The sequence below is a fragment of the Camelus dromedarius genome, chromosome 4, assembly GCF_036321535.1.
Source record: "Camelus dromedarius isolate mCamDro1 chromosome 4, mCamDro1.pat, whole genome shotgun sequence".
NCBI classification, from domain to species: domain Eukaryota; kingdom Metazoa; phylum Chordata; class Mammalia; order Artiodactyla; family Camelidae; genus Camelus; species Camelus dromedarius.
Window position 1 is genome coordinate 79507759 of NC_087439.1, and position 15371 is coordinate 79523129.

Consider the following 15371-nt stretch of genomic DNA (forward strand, 5'->3'; position numbering starts at 1 on the left):
CTGTAAGAATGGAAGTTAGCCACGATAAACACCTATCGCACAGCTTTGTAAAACTTCAGAGAGGGATTGTGAGTAAAATAACTTGAAGTATAAAACGCCCTGTTATTACCTCTATAATAATCAAATGTTTCACATTTATTGAAAACTTAACTCTGGTAAGGCACTGATCTAAACACTTTATTCCTGTCTCATTTATTCTTCACAACAATCTCATGAGTTGAAAACTATTATCCCCAGTTTACAGGTGAGAAAAGTGAGGCAGTAAGTAAAGTGATTAGCTCAAGCTCACCTCGTCCGTAAGTGGTGGAACACGGATTTGAACGTAGGCTGTCTGCTTTCAGAGCCCTGGAGAATGTCTCTGTTACTAGGAATCTATGACCCTAATTGTCCCAGATTAATAACATTATGATGAATTTTAACAATGATTTTTAAAATACAGGCAGAGAGTATTTGTCTTTGAAGGGTCACTAGAGGGAGATGTGTTCCAGGGAGTTGATTCATTCATTAGGTATTTTACTAGGCATCTCATATACAGATAAACAAGATAGGAGTTTGAATCACTGATTCCTAGTCCTCTCAATTCCGCGTCGGGAAACGTTGATTAAAAATGATTAGGAACATATGTCACTCACCTCCTTTGTTCCTCTTCCAGCTGCTGAAAACTTTGCTGCTCTAATGGAGCCACTGTTTATGGCAGGTGGACTTGCAGGAAAATTCTGACAGCCTGTATTGCTTCAATACATAAATGCAGTGTTGCTTTATTGCCCAGTTTCTTTTTCCTGGGTTTTCTTACTGCAGCCAAAAAGGAGCTTGAAGTATTATATAGACCATTCTTCTGCTTTCAGACAAGTTCCATGCTGTGAAACCTTTTGATGCTATTTTTGGGTACCAGATTCCTGGCAAAAGACCTTTAGTCCTCTCATTTAGAGTTTTCTGGTTTAAAGGTGGCTCATATGAACATGTGTTAAATAAATGCAGCAGCATATTTGAAGACACTTCACTTTTTTAAGATTCTTATGCTTAGAGCATTGAAACTATGGGATGTAAATTTTATTGCTATCAAAGGAGTTTTATAGTTGTTTATTACCACCTTTTCTCCAAACATGTTATTTATACTCAGGAAATCTCTTAGTATAAGTGCATTATGCTCCGTTCTTGGTAAACTAGGGAAAAACCTAAATAGTTTTGCCGTGTATTGCCTTGCCTGAGATACCACCAAATTGGAAATCATCTATAACATCCCTGATAGGAACTCATCCAGGTTTTTCAGATAATTCTATGGTTAGGCAATCACTCCTTCAGAAAATAGTAGTTCTTTCATTGATCACTTCTAAATACTATTTTTTTTTTCTCCTTTATATGGAGTCAAACCAGTATCCCTATAACTTCCATCTGTGGAGCCTGTTCTCTCTCTTGCAGAGCAGTATGAGGGTAACAATCATTCCCCTAAAGCTGCTCTTCTGGCTCAAATAGCCAGTTTTCCCTCCTGTTCTTCATGTCACATATTCTCCTAATCTGCTCATTTTGTGTTCATTTGTAATTAGTCTTTCTCAGAAGATGCGACAATGAGAACTGCTCATCATTTGTCAATTGTGGTCTGATCAGTACAAAGCACAGGTGAGACTGTCAGTCAGAATCAAAGAACGTTAACTCTGGAAAAGACCTTAGATCTCATCTAGTCCAACAACTGCTTCCTGCCTCCATGAATTAACAGTGAGGTTAAGTGACATATCCAAGGGCTCAGCTACTTGATAATGACTGGATACCAGGTCTCCAGATTGCTAATCTAGTCTTTTTTCACCATAAGACCTTTCTTTTCCTTCCTTAAAATCGATGCAACCTAAAATATTTTACAGGATGCAATAAAGTAGGTGTGGGGAGTGTAGTACTGTAGCCATGTCATAGTGGTGACATTTTAAAATGTCAGTTTATAATCCACCCTGAAATCGTGAGTCGCTATTTATTCAGGTGTCCTCTAGCCCATATTCAGTTAAATTTTGAATTCCAAGTACAGAACTTGACATGTATCCATATTTCTCTTAGTTTATATTTGCCCTGTTTCCTTAGTCCTCTGCATACACAGTTGCTAGCTAATGGTTAGGTGTCCTTATTTGGTTCCCTCTGCCTAAAACTCCCCTCATTCACATGACTGTCATGTCATCCAAGGTGAGGAGGGTATATAGTTCAGTGGTAGAGTGTGTACTTAGCACGAAGTCCTGGGTTCAACCCCCACTACCTCCATTAAATAAACAAACAAACAAACAAACCTAATTACCCCCCCAAACCCCTAGAAATGAAAAAATAAAATTTTTTAATTGGATGAAAAAAAAAAAGATCCACCCAAGGATCATATCCAAGAAGTCTTTCTGCCTCCTTACCCGTCCTCTGTTTTTCCACTGGTCTTGGGTAGATGCCCCTCATGTGTGCTGCCATGGCACCCACTGTATGCCTCTGTCATGGAATATTGTGCTGGTGTTATTTATATGTGTGTCCCCAACTAGAGTAGATTTGGTGTCTTAGCTTTGTTTTAGATCCTGAACTTACAAACTGATTCAAATTGTTGGGTGTATCATTTTAACACATACATATTGTGACAGTCCCTACCTACTGCCACAAAAATGCTGGAGAAGAAGCTGTACCTCAAATCAGTGGCTTACAGCAGAAGCATCATTCTCGTGCTTAAACTGCATTTGGGCTGATGTATTTTGTTTGAGCTCAGCTGGGCTGGTCTTAGCTCTGGCCTGCAGGTTATTTTCAGATCTGCGTCCCGTGGATTTAATCTTGGGCTCAGGCCAAAGGAGCAGCTACCTGGAGCATGCACCTGTTCTGGCAGATACTTTCTAGGTTTTAGGAAATATTAGGGCTATTTAAAGTTTCTCCATGGTGAAAATCGGTATGTCTTACATACATCATCTGAATAGAACCCTCCCCTCCCTTTATCACCCATCTCCTGACTATCAGTGCAAGTTCTATGAGTGGCATAAGCAAAGGATGCATCTCTTTTGCTTCTTTTTTTAGTGACCATTAGTAATGTTTTCTCACACACTCTGGGACTTTGTTTCTAGGCAGCTGTGGTGCTGTGTATGGATGTGGGCTTTGCCATGAGTAACTCCTCTCCTGGGGGAGGATCCCCATTTGAACTAGCAAAGAAGGTGATGACCATGTTTGTGCAGCGACAGGTAAGTTTCGGATTGGTCTTGAGCTTGTAACTCGTCGTCAACTGCTTGTTGCCTCCATTTAGTAATGCAGATACCAGCCTCCTTACAGTGTTCGCCCTCAGTGTTGTTAGGAATCTGAGGAGTCATTCTTATATCTGCTCACATGCAAAGCTAGTGAGCAAATACTAGAACCTGGTATTTTTTTCTTCTCTCATTTTGGCTCCTCCACTGGATATTACAGCTTTTCTCAGAAACATGAAGCAATGTAAAGTAATGTTTAAAAGTATAATTTCTGGAGCCAGATGGCCTGGGTTTGACTCCTTGCTCTGCCACGTCCCTTACTAACTTTGTGATCTTGAATCAGTCTTTCAACTGCTGTGTGCTATTCCAGTTACAGTTTCCTGGTTACAGACTATCCCCATGCTTAGTATCTTAAATGACATTTTAAAAAACTCATGTCTCATGGTTCTAGGAGATGACTGGGTGGCTCAGTTGGGTGATTCTCTCTAAGGCCTCTTGTGCCAGTGCAGTCAGCTGGGGCTGAGTCAGGAAGGTTCATGGGGCCAAACTTACGTCCGAGATGGCTCACTCCCATGGCTGGCATGCCTTCTGGTGGCTGTGAGTGCAGCTGGGACTGTCCCCAGAACCCTTACACGTGGCCTCTTCATGTGGCTTAGGATTCTCACAGTATAGCAGCTGATTTTAAGGAAGTGTGTCCCAAGAGTGGATTTCGAAGAGACATGCTTATATGGCTTTCTGTGACCTAGCTTTAATCCCAGAAAGCCATTTCTGCCACCTTCTATTAATCAAGCAATTCACTCAGCCAGCTCATATTGGGGGAGGGGCGCAGGGAGTGGCGGGCGGGAATTGGACTCCCCTGTGGTTTTAAGGAATATTCTCCAAATACTGGGAGAGAAGGAATGGATGGTGACCATCTTCGAGACTTTCTACCACACTGCCTCAGTGTCCCATGTGCCAAGTAGGGGAAAATAATATACCTCTTGCGTAGGGTTATTTTGAGAAAAAAATTCTTAATGTAGATAAAGTGCTTAGAATAGTACTTAACATATTGTAAACACTCTGTGTTTTATTATTATTATTAATTTCTGCCCTTTCTGCCTGCTCTGACTGCCAAGTCCACGAAGTTCTGATTCATTCACTGGGTACTGCTGCTCCTCCTGGACACTTCTGCTATTTCTTCTGGGGGTTGCCTTTTCTACTGGACACTGTTACCTCCTACCGGTCATCCTGAAGTTTAACAGATTCTGATAATCTGGAGTCCTTAAAGTCTCGAGGAAGAGGATGCCTTTGACCCGATTTTTGGTTATAGTAATGTGCATTCGGATAGTGCTGCTGTGCCCCAATGTAGTATAGCTTTTCTAAAAAAGAGAAGCAGTGCTTTCAGGTTTTCTTTTTGATTCTGCTCCTTGCATAGGAGTCTGAGTGACTCTGGAAGGCTGGGAGACAGAACCCACACTGCAGTCAAACTTCCTTCCTTGCCCTCACTGAGGTTTTGTTGTTGTTGAGCAAGATCACCTTGCCCTAAGGTGAAGTCTTGTCCAGGAGGCAGATGGAATTCTAGCAGGCCTGCCCCACTGGTGTGCTGGCCATGTTTGAACCCCAGTAGCTGGGACCTTTTCCCTATGGACAACTGGCAGTTGTAGCTGGACTTGTTACCAGACTGGGAAATTTAACAGACCATGCAGCAATGAAGAATGACAGTTCTGTCCTCTGCCCTCACAGCGTTCACCTCACTGATGTAAGAGGCTTCTGTTAGTAAGTAGGTGGGGACAGGACTGCCCTTTGTGTCACATACTATTTTTTGTTTTCATTATGAAATGTTTCATAAAAGGGGAAAATACAGAGAATAATATAATGGAAAGCTATTTTCCCATTGTCTAGTGCCCTACAGTCTGAAAGTTCTATTTGTTTGATTTCTTTTTCTCCTTTTTTCTTAAAATGTAAAATATTACAGATTAACTTGAAACCCCTTGTGTATCCCTCCCCAGCCCTCTTCTTTCCTCAGATTTTCATACCTATTGTCACATACATTTTATACTTTGGATGTAAGTGTTTTTATAAATACTATGTCGTATTGCATGATGCTCTCAAAAGTGTATGTAATGGTATGATGTGGTACGTATCATTCCACAACTTATTTTTTCTCAACCTTATGTTTTTGAGATTTATTCTTTTTTTTTTTTTTTTACTGAGCTGTAATATTCCATTGTATCAATATTTTGCAATGTGTTTTTACATTCTCTGGTTGAGTGATAGTTAGTTTCCAGTTTTGCCCAGTTATAAGTGGTGCTGAAGTAAACTTGAACTTTCTTGTCCATTGTCTCCTTGTGTACATGTGCAAGAATTTCTCCATAGTATTTATCCCTGTAAGTGAAATTGCTGAGATAGAGAATATGAACCAACAGATATATTTTTTAACTTCTGGAAAATTTAAACACTGGCTAGTCATTCCAGAAAGACAGACGAAAATCTTTTCAAATTATCCATACTTAGTCATCACTGAGAATTAGAGTCTGATTTGGGTGAAGGTCATCAAGAGGGTGGGAAGTCATCACCCTCCCATTCCTCCACCACAGATTGTACTGAAATGAAGGATAGGACCTATGGTCAATGAAGAGGTCTTAAAACCTGGGAATTTTCTCTGTCCATCAGTCCCATGGGCCAATTAGCCCAATTCTGTTGTTGACAGTGGCCCCAGGGACCTGCCATAGGGAGGTATGGTTGTCTTGCTCCCTGAAGGTTAAATATCTGATGGTTTCTAGGTGGTAATATATGATTTTCAGCCTTTTAACATCCTTGTCTAGGTGTTTGCTGAGAGCAAGGATGAGATTGCATTAGTCCTTTTTGGTACAGACGACACCAAGAATGCCCTGGCTGGTGAGGATCAGTATCAGAACATCACAGTGCACAGACACCTGTTGCTACCGGATTTTGACTTGCTGGAGGACATTGAAAACAAAATCCAGCCAGGTTCTCAACAAGCTGACTGTATCCTTTTTCAGCCAGAGAAGTCTCTTAAGAAATTTCCTTCAATCTGGGGAATAGTAATCTAGTTTGATGAGGTTTTCTGAGTCCCAGCTCTGACTTTATGGACATTTTTGGCTCCCAGGACATGTCAGGATCTAATGTGCGATTAATTAGGTTTGGTTGGGTGCCCCTTCTCTGTGCTAATGACAGAGGCTGGGAGGTTTCGAAGGGGAAGATACTAGGGGGTATATGTGTGTATTGACCATGTGCGGAGGGTTTGGTAGTGGTGATGCTTAGAAATGTTTGGACATAGAGAAGATATTTTGGGAAGAATATAGCACTAGCTTTCGCCTAGCCTTTCTGGATGGAAGATATTTTTATGTCAAAAATCACATTGATACCTAAACTGTAAGACTTCCAATTTCTTCCATAGGTGTCCTGATTTTAAGGCATTTTTCTCCTTTTACTAAACAGTAGTACCATCCTTGATCACTAGGAGGTGCTGCTGTGCTGGGAGTGATTTACAAATGCTACATTATGGCTCACTTCATACTTAGGAGTAGACTGTAATCACAAAACGTGGGCTCTAGATACTGTAAAATGGCGTCATAATTTTTGGTTAAATGGGACATGTTAGATTACCTTTTGGTTTCTTTTATTTTTCCTGGTTATATGTTTCAAGATGTGTACTTTGATATATAGCATATATGAATGTATGTTAGTGAAATAAACTTTGGAAGAAGGGCACTTGGGCAGGTACTTTTAATTTTTTAATTTTTTTAATTGAAGTATAGTCAGTTTACAGTGTTGTGTTAATTTCTGGTGTACAGCATTGTGATTCAGTTATGCACATATATATTCCTTTTCATATTCTTTTTCATTATAGGCTATTACAAGATATTGAATATTGTTTCCTGTGCTCTACAGTAGGTCCTTACTGTTTTCAAGTCCTTTTTAAATCATTACACAGTCAGCTCAGTGTCCACAATTTCTAGCACTGTTGAATTTCACTGAAAAAAAGTTGCATGTTCTTGGAATAAAGGGACTTTTTGGTGTTACCTTCTGCCCTTAACTAGCTGAGTCCTGGATGCCCTTATTGTGTGCATGGATTTGATTCAACGAGAAACCATGTAAGTGTCTCAGCTGAAGAGAGTTGGAAATGAGCCTTTCTGCAAGAATTGTATGGGTTGTTGTATTCAGTGCACTGTATGATTCATTGTTAATCAAGTTGCATGTTTGCATGGCTAAAAAGGCATTTGATAAGAGTTCAGCCTTTCTTTTTAAAAAGTTTAGAAAGAGGAAGGGCTATACTTCGTGGAACTTCTCTGGGGAAAATTAATGTTTGGCTTATTTCCTTTTTCTTCCTTTTTGACTTAAGCTAACCAGCAGGACTTGTAAAAAATACTAAGCGTTATGGTCCATACGTTATTGAAATTAAATGCATAGTAACTCTGGCCAGCTTCCTAGCTTATTACTTATTTAATTACTGTGCCTTTAAAATGTGTGTCTTCAAATACGCACACACACACACACACCCTGTTAGGAAAAGCATTTGTACTAAAATCTCAGGCTGAAATTTGTATTATCATTTCTCAGTCTCTGTACATCCTGTGCAAAATCCTGCCATTAGCCCTGTGTGTGAAATCAGACCAAGGTGTTTGAAAAGTGAACCCTTGCAAGGCCGTAATTATAATACCTTGGGAGAATTCCTTGTTTACATTCTTTACATTCTGCATATGTGGAGGATGGAAGGGGATCCTTTTTTATCATAGTGACCACATCTTTAACTGAAATTAGAGTTATGAAATCGGGGAAGTAATATTTCCATAATGCTCAGAAATTTTCCCTAAGAAGTTGAAAGTGTGAGTTACCACTTGGTTGATTACGTGCTTAGTAGAAACTTAGCTAAACATCAACAACACATGGACTTCTAGAAGGTAATCACATTTGTTAACAGGGCTAGATTCATTCCTTACCCTTTTTCAGCTCAGCAACCCAGTACTTTTGAGTTTGTAGGAAATAATTCCAGAGAATGATTTCTTAATGTGATAACTCTCTTTTTTAGAGGAAAGAAGTTTAATAAGAAGCATATTGAAGTGTTCACTGACCTCAGCAGCCCGTTCAGCAAAGATCAGCTGGATGTTATAATTCATAACTTGAAGAAATCCGGCATCTCCCTACAATTCTTGTAAGACCATAAGAATAGCGTTTGTAGAGAAATCCTGTTCTCTCGGAATCAGTGAGTGGGACCCTTCGTAGAGCATTTGGCTCCCAGGAGCCTTCTGTTTTTGCTCTTGAGTCAGAATCTGTCAGATTATTGACCTCAGCCAACATTCACTGATTACTGTCTGTGTCCCAGGAACTCTTCTGAGTTTTGTTGATAAAGGGATGAGAGTCACAGTGAAATGAAATTCAGCCCAGTAGCAGATTATTTGTGCAGTTCTTGGACTCACAGAACTGAGGAATTAGTGGAATCTTTTAAGGGCGTTCAGTTCATCTCATGCCTGCATAGAAGACTTCACCCAGTTACCAGGTTGCTGGTGTCTTTCCTTAAACAGCCTAGAGAGCTGTGTCTTAAAGACAGTAGATATTTTTAGGATAGGGAGGAATATCAACTTGGGTATCATTTTAAACACATGCTTATTTTTAACTCTTTCTCAGATCTAAAGGATACATAGACATATATAAAATGTAATTTGCTTTTGAATATTTACAGATAAAGTATACAAATTTAGGGGGACATTTATTTCAGTTTGTTGGGAAGAGATTCCCTCCTCCCCCAAAAACTTGAATTTCTCCTCCAGGCATTTGCTTTCTTTATCCCTCACAGAAAGTTCTTTTCACGACATTAATCCTTCCTGCTGCATCTGAAACCTGTTTTTTCTTGTCCTATTTTTGGTAAAAGCAGAGTGATAGTACAGAATGTTGAATTATTAGTCTTCTGGGGACACTCATTTTTCAGATCGAGAGCTCTACCAAAAAGTCTCAGCTTTGAGTGGTAAGCCTTCGGCTTCTTTAAAATGCCTGCCGTGGGGAATTAAGAACCTCTCTTGCATGTATGTACCTCTTAAGATTGCTGAAGGGCATCTCCTTTCTGCAGAACTGTAGAAAAATAGTTCAGAATAACCCATTGAACTGATACTCGTTAAGATGGTACTTCAGAGAAATTAAGTGCTTTTTAAGTGAGTCTTCTCTTCTTATTGAGTGTAGGGCTTCTCAGCACTTCAAAAGCCCAACTCGGCTTCTATTCCCTGTTCATAATCTTGGATGCCTTTACATGGTTGAAGCATCCTGCACTTCTGTCAATGTCGTTGGAAAGGGCTACTTTCAGTGTGTGAGCAACACTGAGTGCTGAAGAGGAAACTGTAGCCTTTTCTTCCACTTGCTTGTCATTAGACTAGTTGTATTTTTTCTTGCATAATGCCCTTCTTCCTTTGCTCCAAACCTGTAGTATGCAAGTTAGTTTTTGGTTTTATTGTTTGGTGAGTCCCATGTATGACTGATTGTTCTAGTTGGACTAAAAAAATGCCAACAGGTCAAAGAAGCACTGTGTCCTGTGCAGGCTTGTCCCTTGGACCTCGTTTTTAGTTTCTTCTACCGACTACTGAGAAAGTTTATTTCTGGTCTAATACAGGGTGGAAAGAACTGTCACTGTAACTTCTTTTTTCAGGATAACTTCCTGACCCTTCATTTTCATGTGATTCATCCTTTCTTCCTGGCTGATGCTATGGAAACAGCAGTAGTCTGATGCAAACCCAAAGTGTCTGCCATACTCTGCTCCCCGGAAGCCCTTTTTCATGTAACACAGGACGTGCACATCTGTCATGCTAAGAATATGTAGGAAGAATGTAACCAGGAAGCTCTGTTTTAAGGATAGCAAATAAAATGATAAGAGAAATCACCTTAAAAATAACCATCTGCGTAGGGGTGACCAACAAGTCATGTTGAGTAAACTGAAAAGATTGCTGAATTCAGATGTTTGGGTTTCCAGGGACAGAGTAAGGTTATACGCTGCAGGGGAAAGAACCTTGTTCTTTCAGTCAGATGACTGAGTCTTTGCTCCATCACTTATTAGCTGTGTGGCCTTGGCCAAATTATTTCATCTCTGCAGCTCAGTTTCCTTTTAGAAAATGGAGATAGAAATCTCTATGTAACATAAAACGATGAAATTAGATTGTTTACGTGACAGCATTTATAAAGTGCCATATAGGGTATTATCATAAAATGTGCTTGGTTGACTTTTCAATTTGTATATTGATTATTGAATATTCCTATGACTGATAATTTCAGTGTATTTTTAGTCTCGTTTTAGTCAAACAACTGGAGTGAAACACAAGAACAACATTGGTTTTACTTATTTCTGGCAATTGATTTCTGTATAGGAATTCTCTATCTAAAAATAATGATGATAACAAAGTATTTTATATACAATCTCTTATGAATCTTTATAAAAACTTTGAGAGGTCGTTAATGGGCATTTATTTATTTCTTTTTATCTGCCTAGAATATCATCCACCCAACCTTTTTTCGAGGAAGCCTTCCTTCCTACTCTTTAACCTCATGGCTTGAATGAAAGCTGACATCTTCTAGATCTGGCCCCAGGCTACCACTGATTCCTTATTCTTTTGAATTGCAGAGTAGAGGGTTAAACCCTCAGTCCCTCTTTAATAGTGGAGTTGGACATTATGAGCTTGAATGTGTTCAGAAGCAGTGTGGAGGAAGCCAGTCTGAGAGAGCGAGGCCAACAAAGAGGCAAATGATGATGAAATACAGAGATAGAGAGTGAGAGGGTCACAAAATCCTTGTGGTGTTTGAAACCAGGTCGAGTCATCCTAAGGCCATGTGCAGCCTTTTCTCTTTAAATTATTTGGTTATGTAAGCCAATAAATTTCCCCCATAGAAGCCAAACCAAAGAGGCTTAGGTGACTTGAAATTGACAGGATGCTGGCTAAGGTTAGATAAGTGTGACAGTTGAGGAATGTAGAGCTCAAAGAGGCTGGTTGACTGACATGCCCATTTTCTCATAGTTAGTGAGAGACAGTCACAGGATTAGAATCCAGGTTAGTATTTGTCTTCAGAGCTTGTCTTCTTAACTACTGCTGATCTTTCCCTGATAGCTTGCCTTTTCCAGTTGACAAAGAAGATGGAACTGGGGACAGGGGAGATGGCAACCTGAGCTTGGACCACCACGGGCCCTCCTTTCCTCTGAAAGGGATTACCGAGCAGCAAAAAGAAGGTATTCAGATGGTGAAAAAGGTGATGATGTCTTTAGAAGGTGAAGATGGGCTGGATGAAATTTATTCCTTCAGGTAAGAAGTGAAAACATTGTTACAACTTTTAGTTGTAAGCAGAATAATTTCTCTTTTGATCAGAAGACTCCCTAATGCTTTTCCTTTCCGGGGCCACTCTTGAATTAGCAGTTATTCTTTAATATATATTCCAATTTTTATTAAGGAAATGGTACACCAGCCCCTAGTCCCTTTTTTAAGTTTGTGTTGTTGGCACAAGATTTCTTGTTTATTTCTAGGACTGCGGCAGTGGAGTTTGGAAATATATAGATACCACAAAAGATTTAACAAGTCAAATTTTTAATGATGAGGTGGTAGATTTCTTCTTTGTGCCAAGCTCGGGGCACATTTCTTGGGCCCTCCCTTTTTATCCACTTGAAAATATTCTTAATTATAAAAAGTAATGTCAGATCTGAGATAATAATATATTCTTATCCTCTGAGGTTTTGGGAGGCAGTATACTGTAATATAGTGATTTTTTAAAAAACTGGTCACAAAATAGTTTTGTAAGGCAAAACAAAACAAAACCAAACAAAAAAGACCGAAAATGTTAAGAATTTATAACCTACTTATTTCTGTGGGCTTCGTAAAGGCAAAATGATTTAAGAAATGTGTAATCCCTGAAGGACCATAGAGCAATAAAGCAAGCTGCTTTTCTCAGCCATGCAGTTAGAGACTGTGGGAGAGACAGTCTCCTTTATCCATGTTATTCTTGGTTAGAATTGGATATATGCTTATTTTGAGCAAAGAACCTGAAAGGGGTCCATAGCATCTAGAACAGTATGTTTTGAGGGGCCAGATTTGGTAAAAGTGGCAACAGGATACTTTACCACAAGGCACGGATTGTGGATTTTCAGACTCTTAGGGATAATACCACTTAATGTTAAAGAATTCATTCTAGTTTATCAATAAAGACAGAAAATATAAGCATTTTAAGCAAAGTTCTTAATTGAAGTAAAGGTTCAATTGAAGTAAAGTTTCAACAGATATTTTTGGAGTAACTGTAATGTATATATGCTCTAATTTTTCTTCTCAGTCACAATTTTTGAATATTTGTGGGGAGCTGTACTTGACAAGCAATACATCCTGATTTTCTAATTATACATACTTTTGAAAAATTGCAGGTAAATGGGAATTTCGGAAATTGAATTGTAATTTCCCAAGGGGTTGGCAAAAGAATCAGTGAGGAATCCTGTAAAGTAACATTTCTTGTCATAGTGTGTGTTCTTACTGCAATGCATGCGAATATGTGTTCCTTTATTTATTCTTTCAAATTTGGACATGGCTTGCTTTAATGTGGGAATACATATCTTAAGATAACATATTCACCATATTATAGAGAAGAATTATAGGCCACTAAAATTGCCATTAAAAAAAGTTTATTTTCCTATAACATAGCAAGGAGGAAAATTACTATTTGTTGTCCTAGCAATTTGAAGCTGCTTGGATTTAAGTCTGCCATGAAGATGTGGACCAGCACTTTGCCATCCAATATATTACCCATTATCCACACGTGGCTATTTAAATTTAAATTCATTAAAATTAAGTAAAATAAAAAATCTAGTCCCTCAGTCACACTCGTCATTAGTTCAAGTGCTCACTAAACTATTGGACAGGCACAGTTAGAAATAGAACGTTTCACTCATTGCACAGAGTTGTGCAGGACAACACTGGACTAGACTTGTCCTCATCTAGAAGACCAATAGAGAAAGGTAACTTGACTTCTAATTGGGGAGGTTCAGATCTAGTGCAGAGCTCATCCAGTTGTTCTCAGCTGTTACATATAAGATACTGGTCTTTAGAATTTCACCTGGAACAGAATCCAAACCGCTTGATAGTTTTAGACTGACTTATACTTGGACTGGCAATGTCGCATGAGACAGGTAAGACTTGGTTTCATACCTATTCACTCCCCAGTGAATCCAAAGTCAAGATGTACCATAAGCTTTGGAGAAGGGTATCAGGTAGAATATCTACTATCCTTGTAAATTATGTATGAAAATTGGAGTCTCTTGAGACCTCTTTGTCCACAACTGTGAGTAATGTCACATAATCCTTAGCAAATACCACAAATTCCACCCATCTCCTATAATTTCCTCTGTTGTGTTTGATTAGGGACCAGATGAAAATAGAATTGATCTTCACTAGTATTCAAATGAAGTAGTACTCTACATTGTGTTTGCTACTTCCCAATTCCTCTTCCTGCCCAGTAAGAAATCTAGAGTTATCTGCTTTACTTTAAGACTGAACATAGACTTTTAAGTTCTTTAGCCCACGGAGAGTCATTATTTAACTTTCTTCATTGTTTGCATATACACCTTTTATCTTTTGTTTAAGAGAATTGAAATTAACTAAAGAATTACAGAGTTGTGAACAGTGATGTTATAGGATGGTGCTCACCCTTTGATATCCTAGAGCAGGGCTTTTTATCCTCAGGTCCTTGGTTTTCAGGGAGTTGGTGTGTACAAACTGATTTATGAATGTGCCTTTATCATATCCTCACAGTGTCCTTGGTCCTGAAAAGAGTGTTAAGAACAACTGGCTGAGTTGAAAGAAAAGATTGAATAGGGGAAGATAGAGATGTTCTGTTTCACTTGACAGTAAAGGAATTCAGCTCATTGCTCCTAAGCCAGCTCATTTATATTCTGGCTCTTTCCCAGCTGATGGTTGCCACAAGTTTTCCTTGCCATCCTCTGCTGTTCCTCTCTTTATATAATCAACATCTCACTTCTCATTCTAGAAAACTAAATGCAACATCCAACACAGGCTAACGTTTTAAAATTGTTGCTTTCATCATACATTTTTCTTTATTAAGTGAGAGTCTGAGGCAACTGTGTGTCTTTAAGAAAACTGAGAGGTCTTCCGTGCCCTGGCATTGTCAACTGACCATTGGCTCCAATTTGTCTATAAAGATTGTGGCTTATAAATCGGTAAGTGGTAGGTACATGTTTTTTAAAGAAATGTTACCAGGCAGACAAATATACTTATATAAGGAACTGACAGTTCATGTGTGGGTTACTCAAAGCCATAATTACTACTTCTCTAACTACTCTCCCTGTTCATTTCATCTCTGTTTAGCTTTTATGTGAAAGGCATGGTAGGAGAGGAAGTTTTAAGAATTGTCTATAATAGAGGTTGATTCCCTGCTCTCTCTTTCTCTCCTTTGACAGCTGATCGTTAATCATGAGTTTCAGGCCTTTCTCGTTCTCTCTTTCTCTTTTAAAGAGAGAAAATGAAATGCATTAAGTTGTGTCATTGTAGTATCATAGCAGAAATACAGATACACACCAGAGATAAGTTCAGCGTTTTGAAAACTCAGTCACATCTAATTCATTTATTAATGATCTGATAGTAACAACATCTATGAGATATCAAAAGATGTTAACTTGTTAGTGTGACATTACTTTTTGTAATGTATGTACATTTGTACATAATAGCACATTTTAAAAATGAGTTGCTCTTGATAATTATTTGATAAAATTCCAGTTTGAGTATAAGTTCGTGGCTCATGCCTCCACCTGGCCCTCCTTGCCTTTTTTCTTTAAATGTACAAAATAAATACATGAAAACATGTTTTTTATATGTTCAAAGACTTAATTCCAAAACACATTACATGCATGAAAACCATGGAGGTACTTCTTTATTTTGGGTTCCATCAAGTCTAGAATAGCATCCCTGGGAATAAAAATTTAGTCTCCTTCCTTCCTTTTTTTTTTTCCTAGTCTCTTTTTCATATTTCCTTATTGATTTCTGCCTGCTTTCCCTTTCTTCTCTATTAGAAAACTGTGATAACAAAATACAAAATCTGGAGGTTTTGTATAGAGAGTGTTGGAATAGCTACAGATATTTATCTATGGATTACCCTGGGAAAAAGTGAAATATAGAAAGAATTATAAGATAAACTAAAATTTCCACAGTAGGCAAGAGATGACAGTGT

At 38.7% G+C, this 15371-nt stretch overlaps 1 protein-coding gene across 1 annotated transcript in view; it reads left to right on the forward strand.

Annotated features, from left to right (window-relative positions):
• Positions 1–15371, forward strand: part of XRCC5 (X-ray repair cross complementing 5) — an 81543-nt gene that overhangs the window by 512 nt on the left and 65660 nt on the right. Inside the window, exons 2-7 of the mRNA XM_064485150.1 lie at positions 3066–3179; positions 5984–6167; positions 7228–7276; positions 8212–8334; positions 11264–11455; positions 14250–14364. Of these exons, the coding sequence (XP_064341220.1) occupies positions 3066–3179; positions 5984–6167; positions 7228–7276; positions 8212–8334; positions 11264–11455; positions 14250–14364 (777 nt within the window). The remainder of the gene's footprint in view (positions 1–3065; positions 3180–5983; positions 6168–7227; positions 7277–8211; positions 8335–11263; positions 11456–14249; positions 14365–15371) is intronic.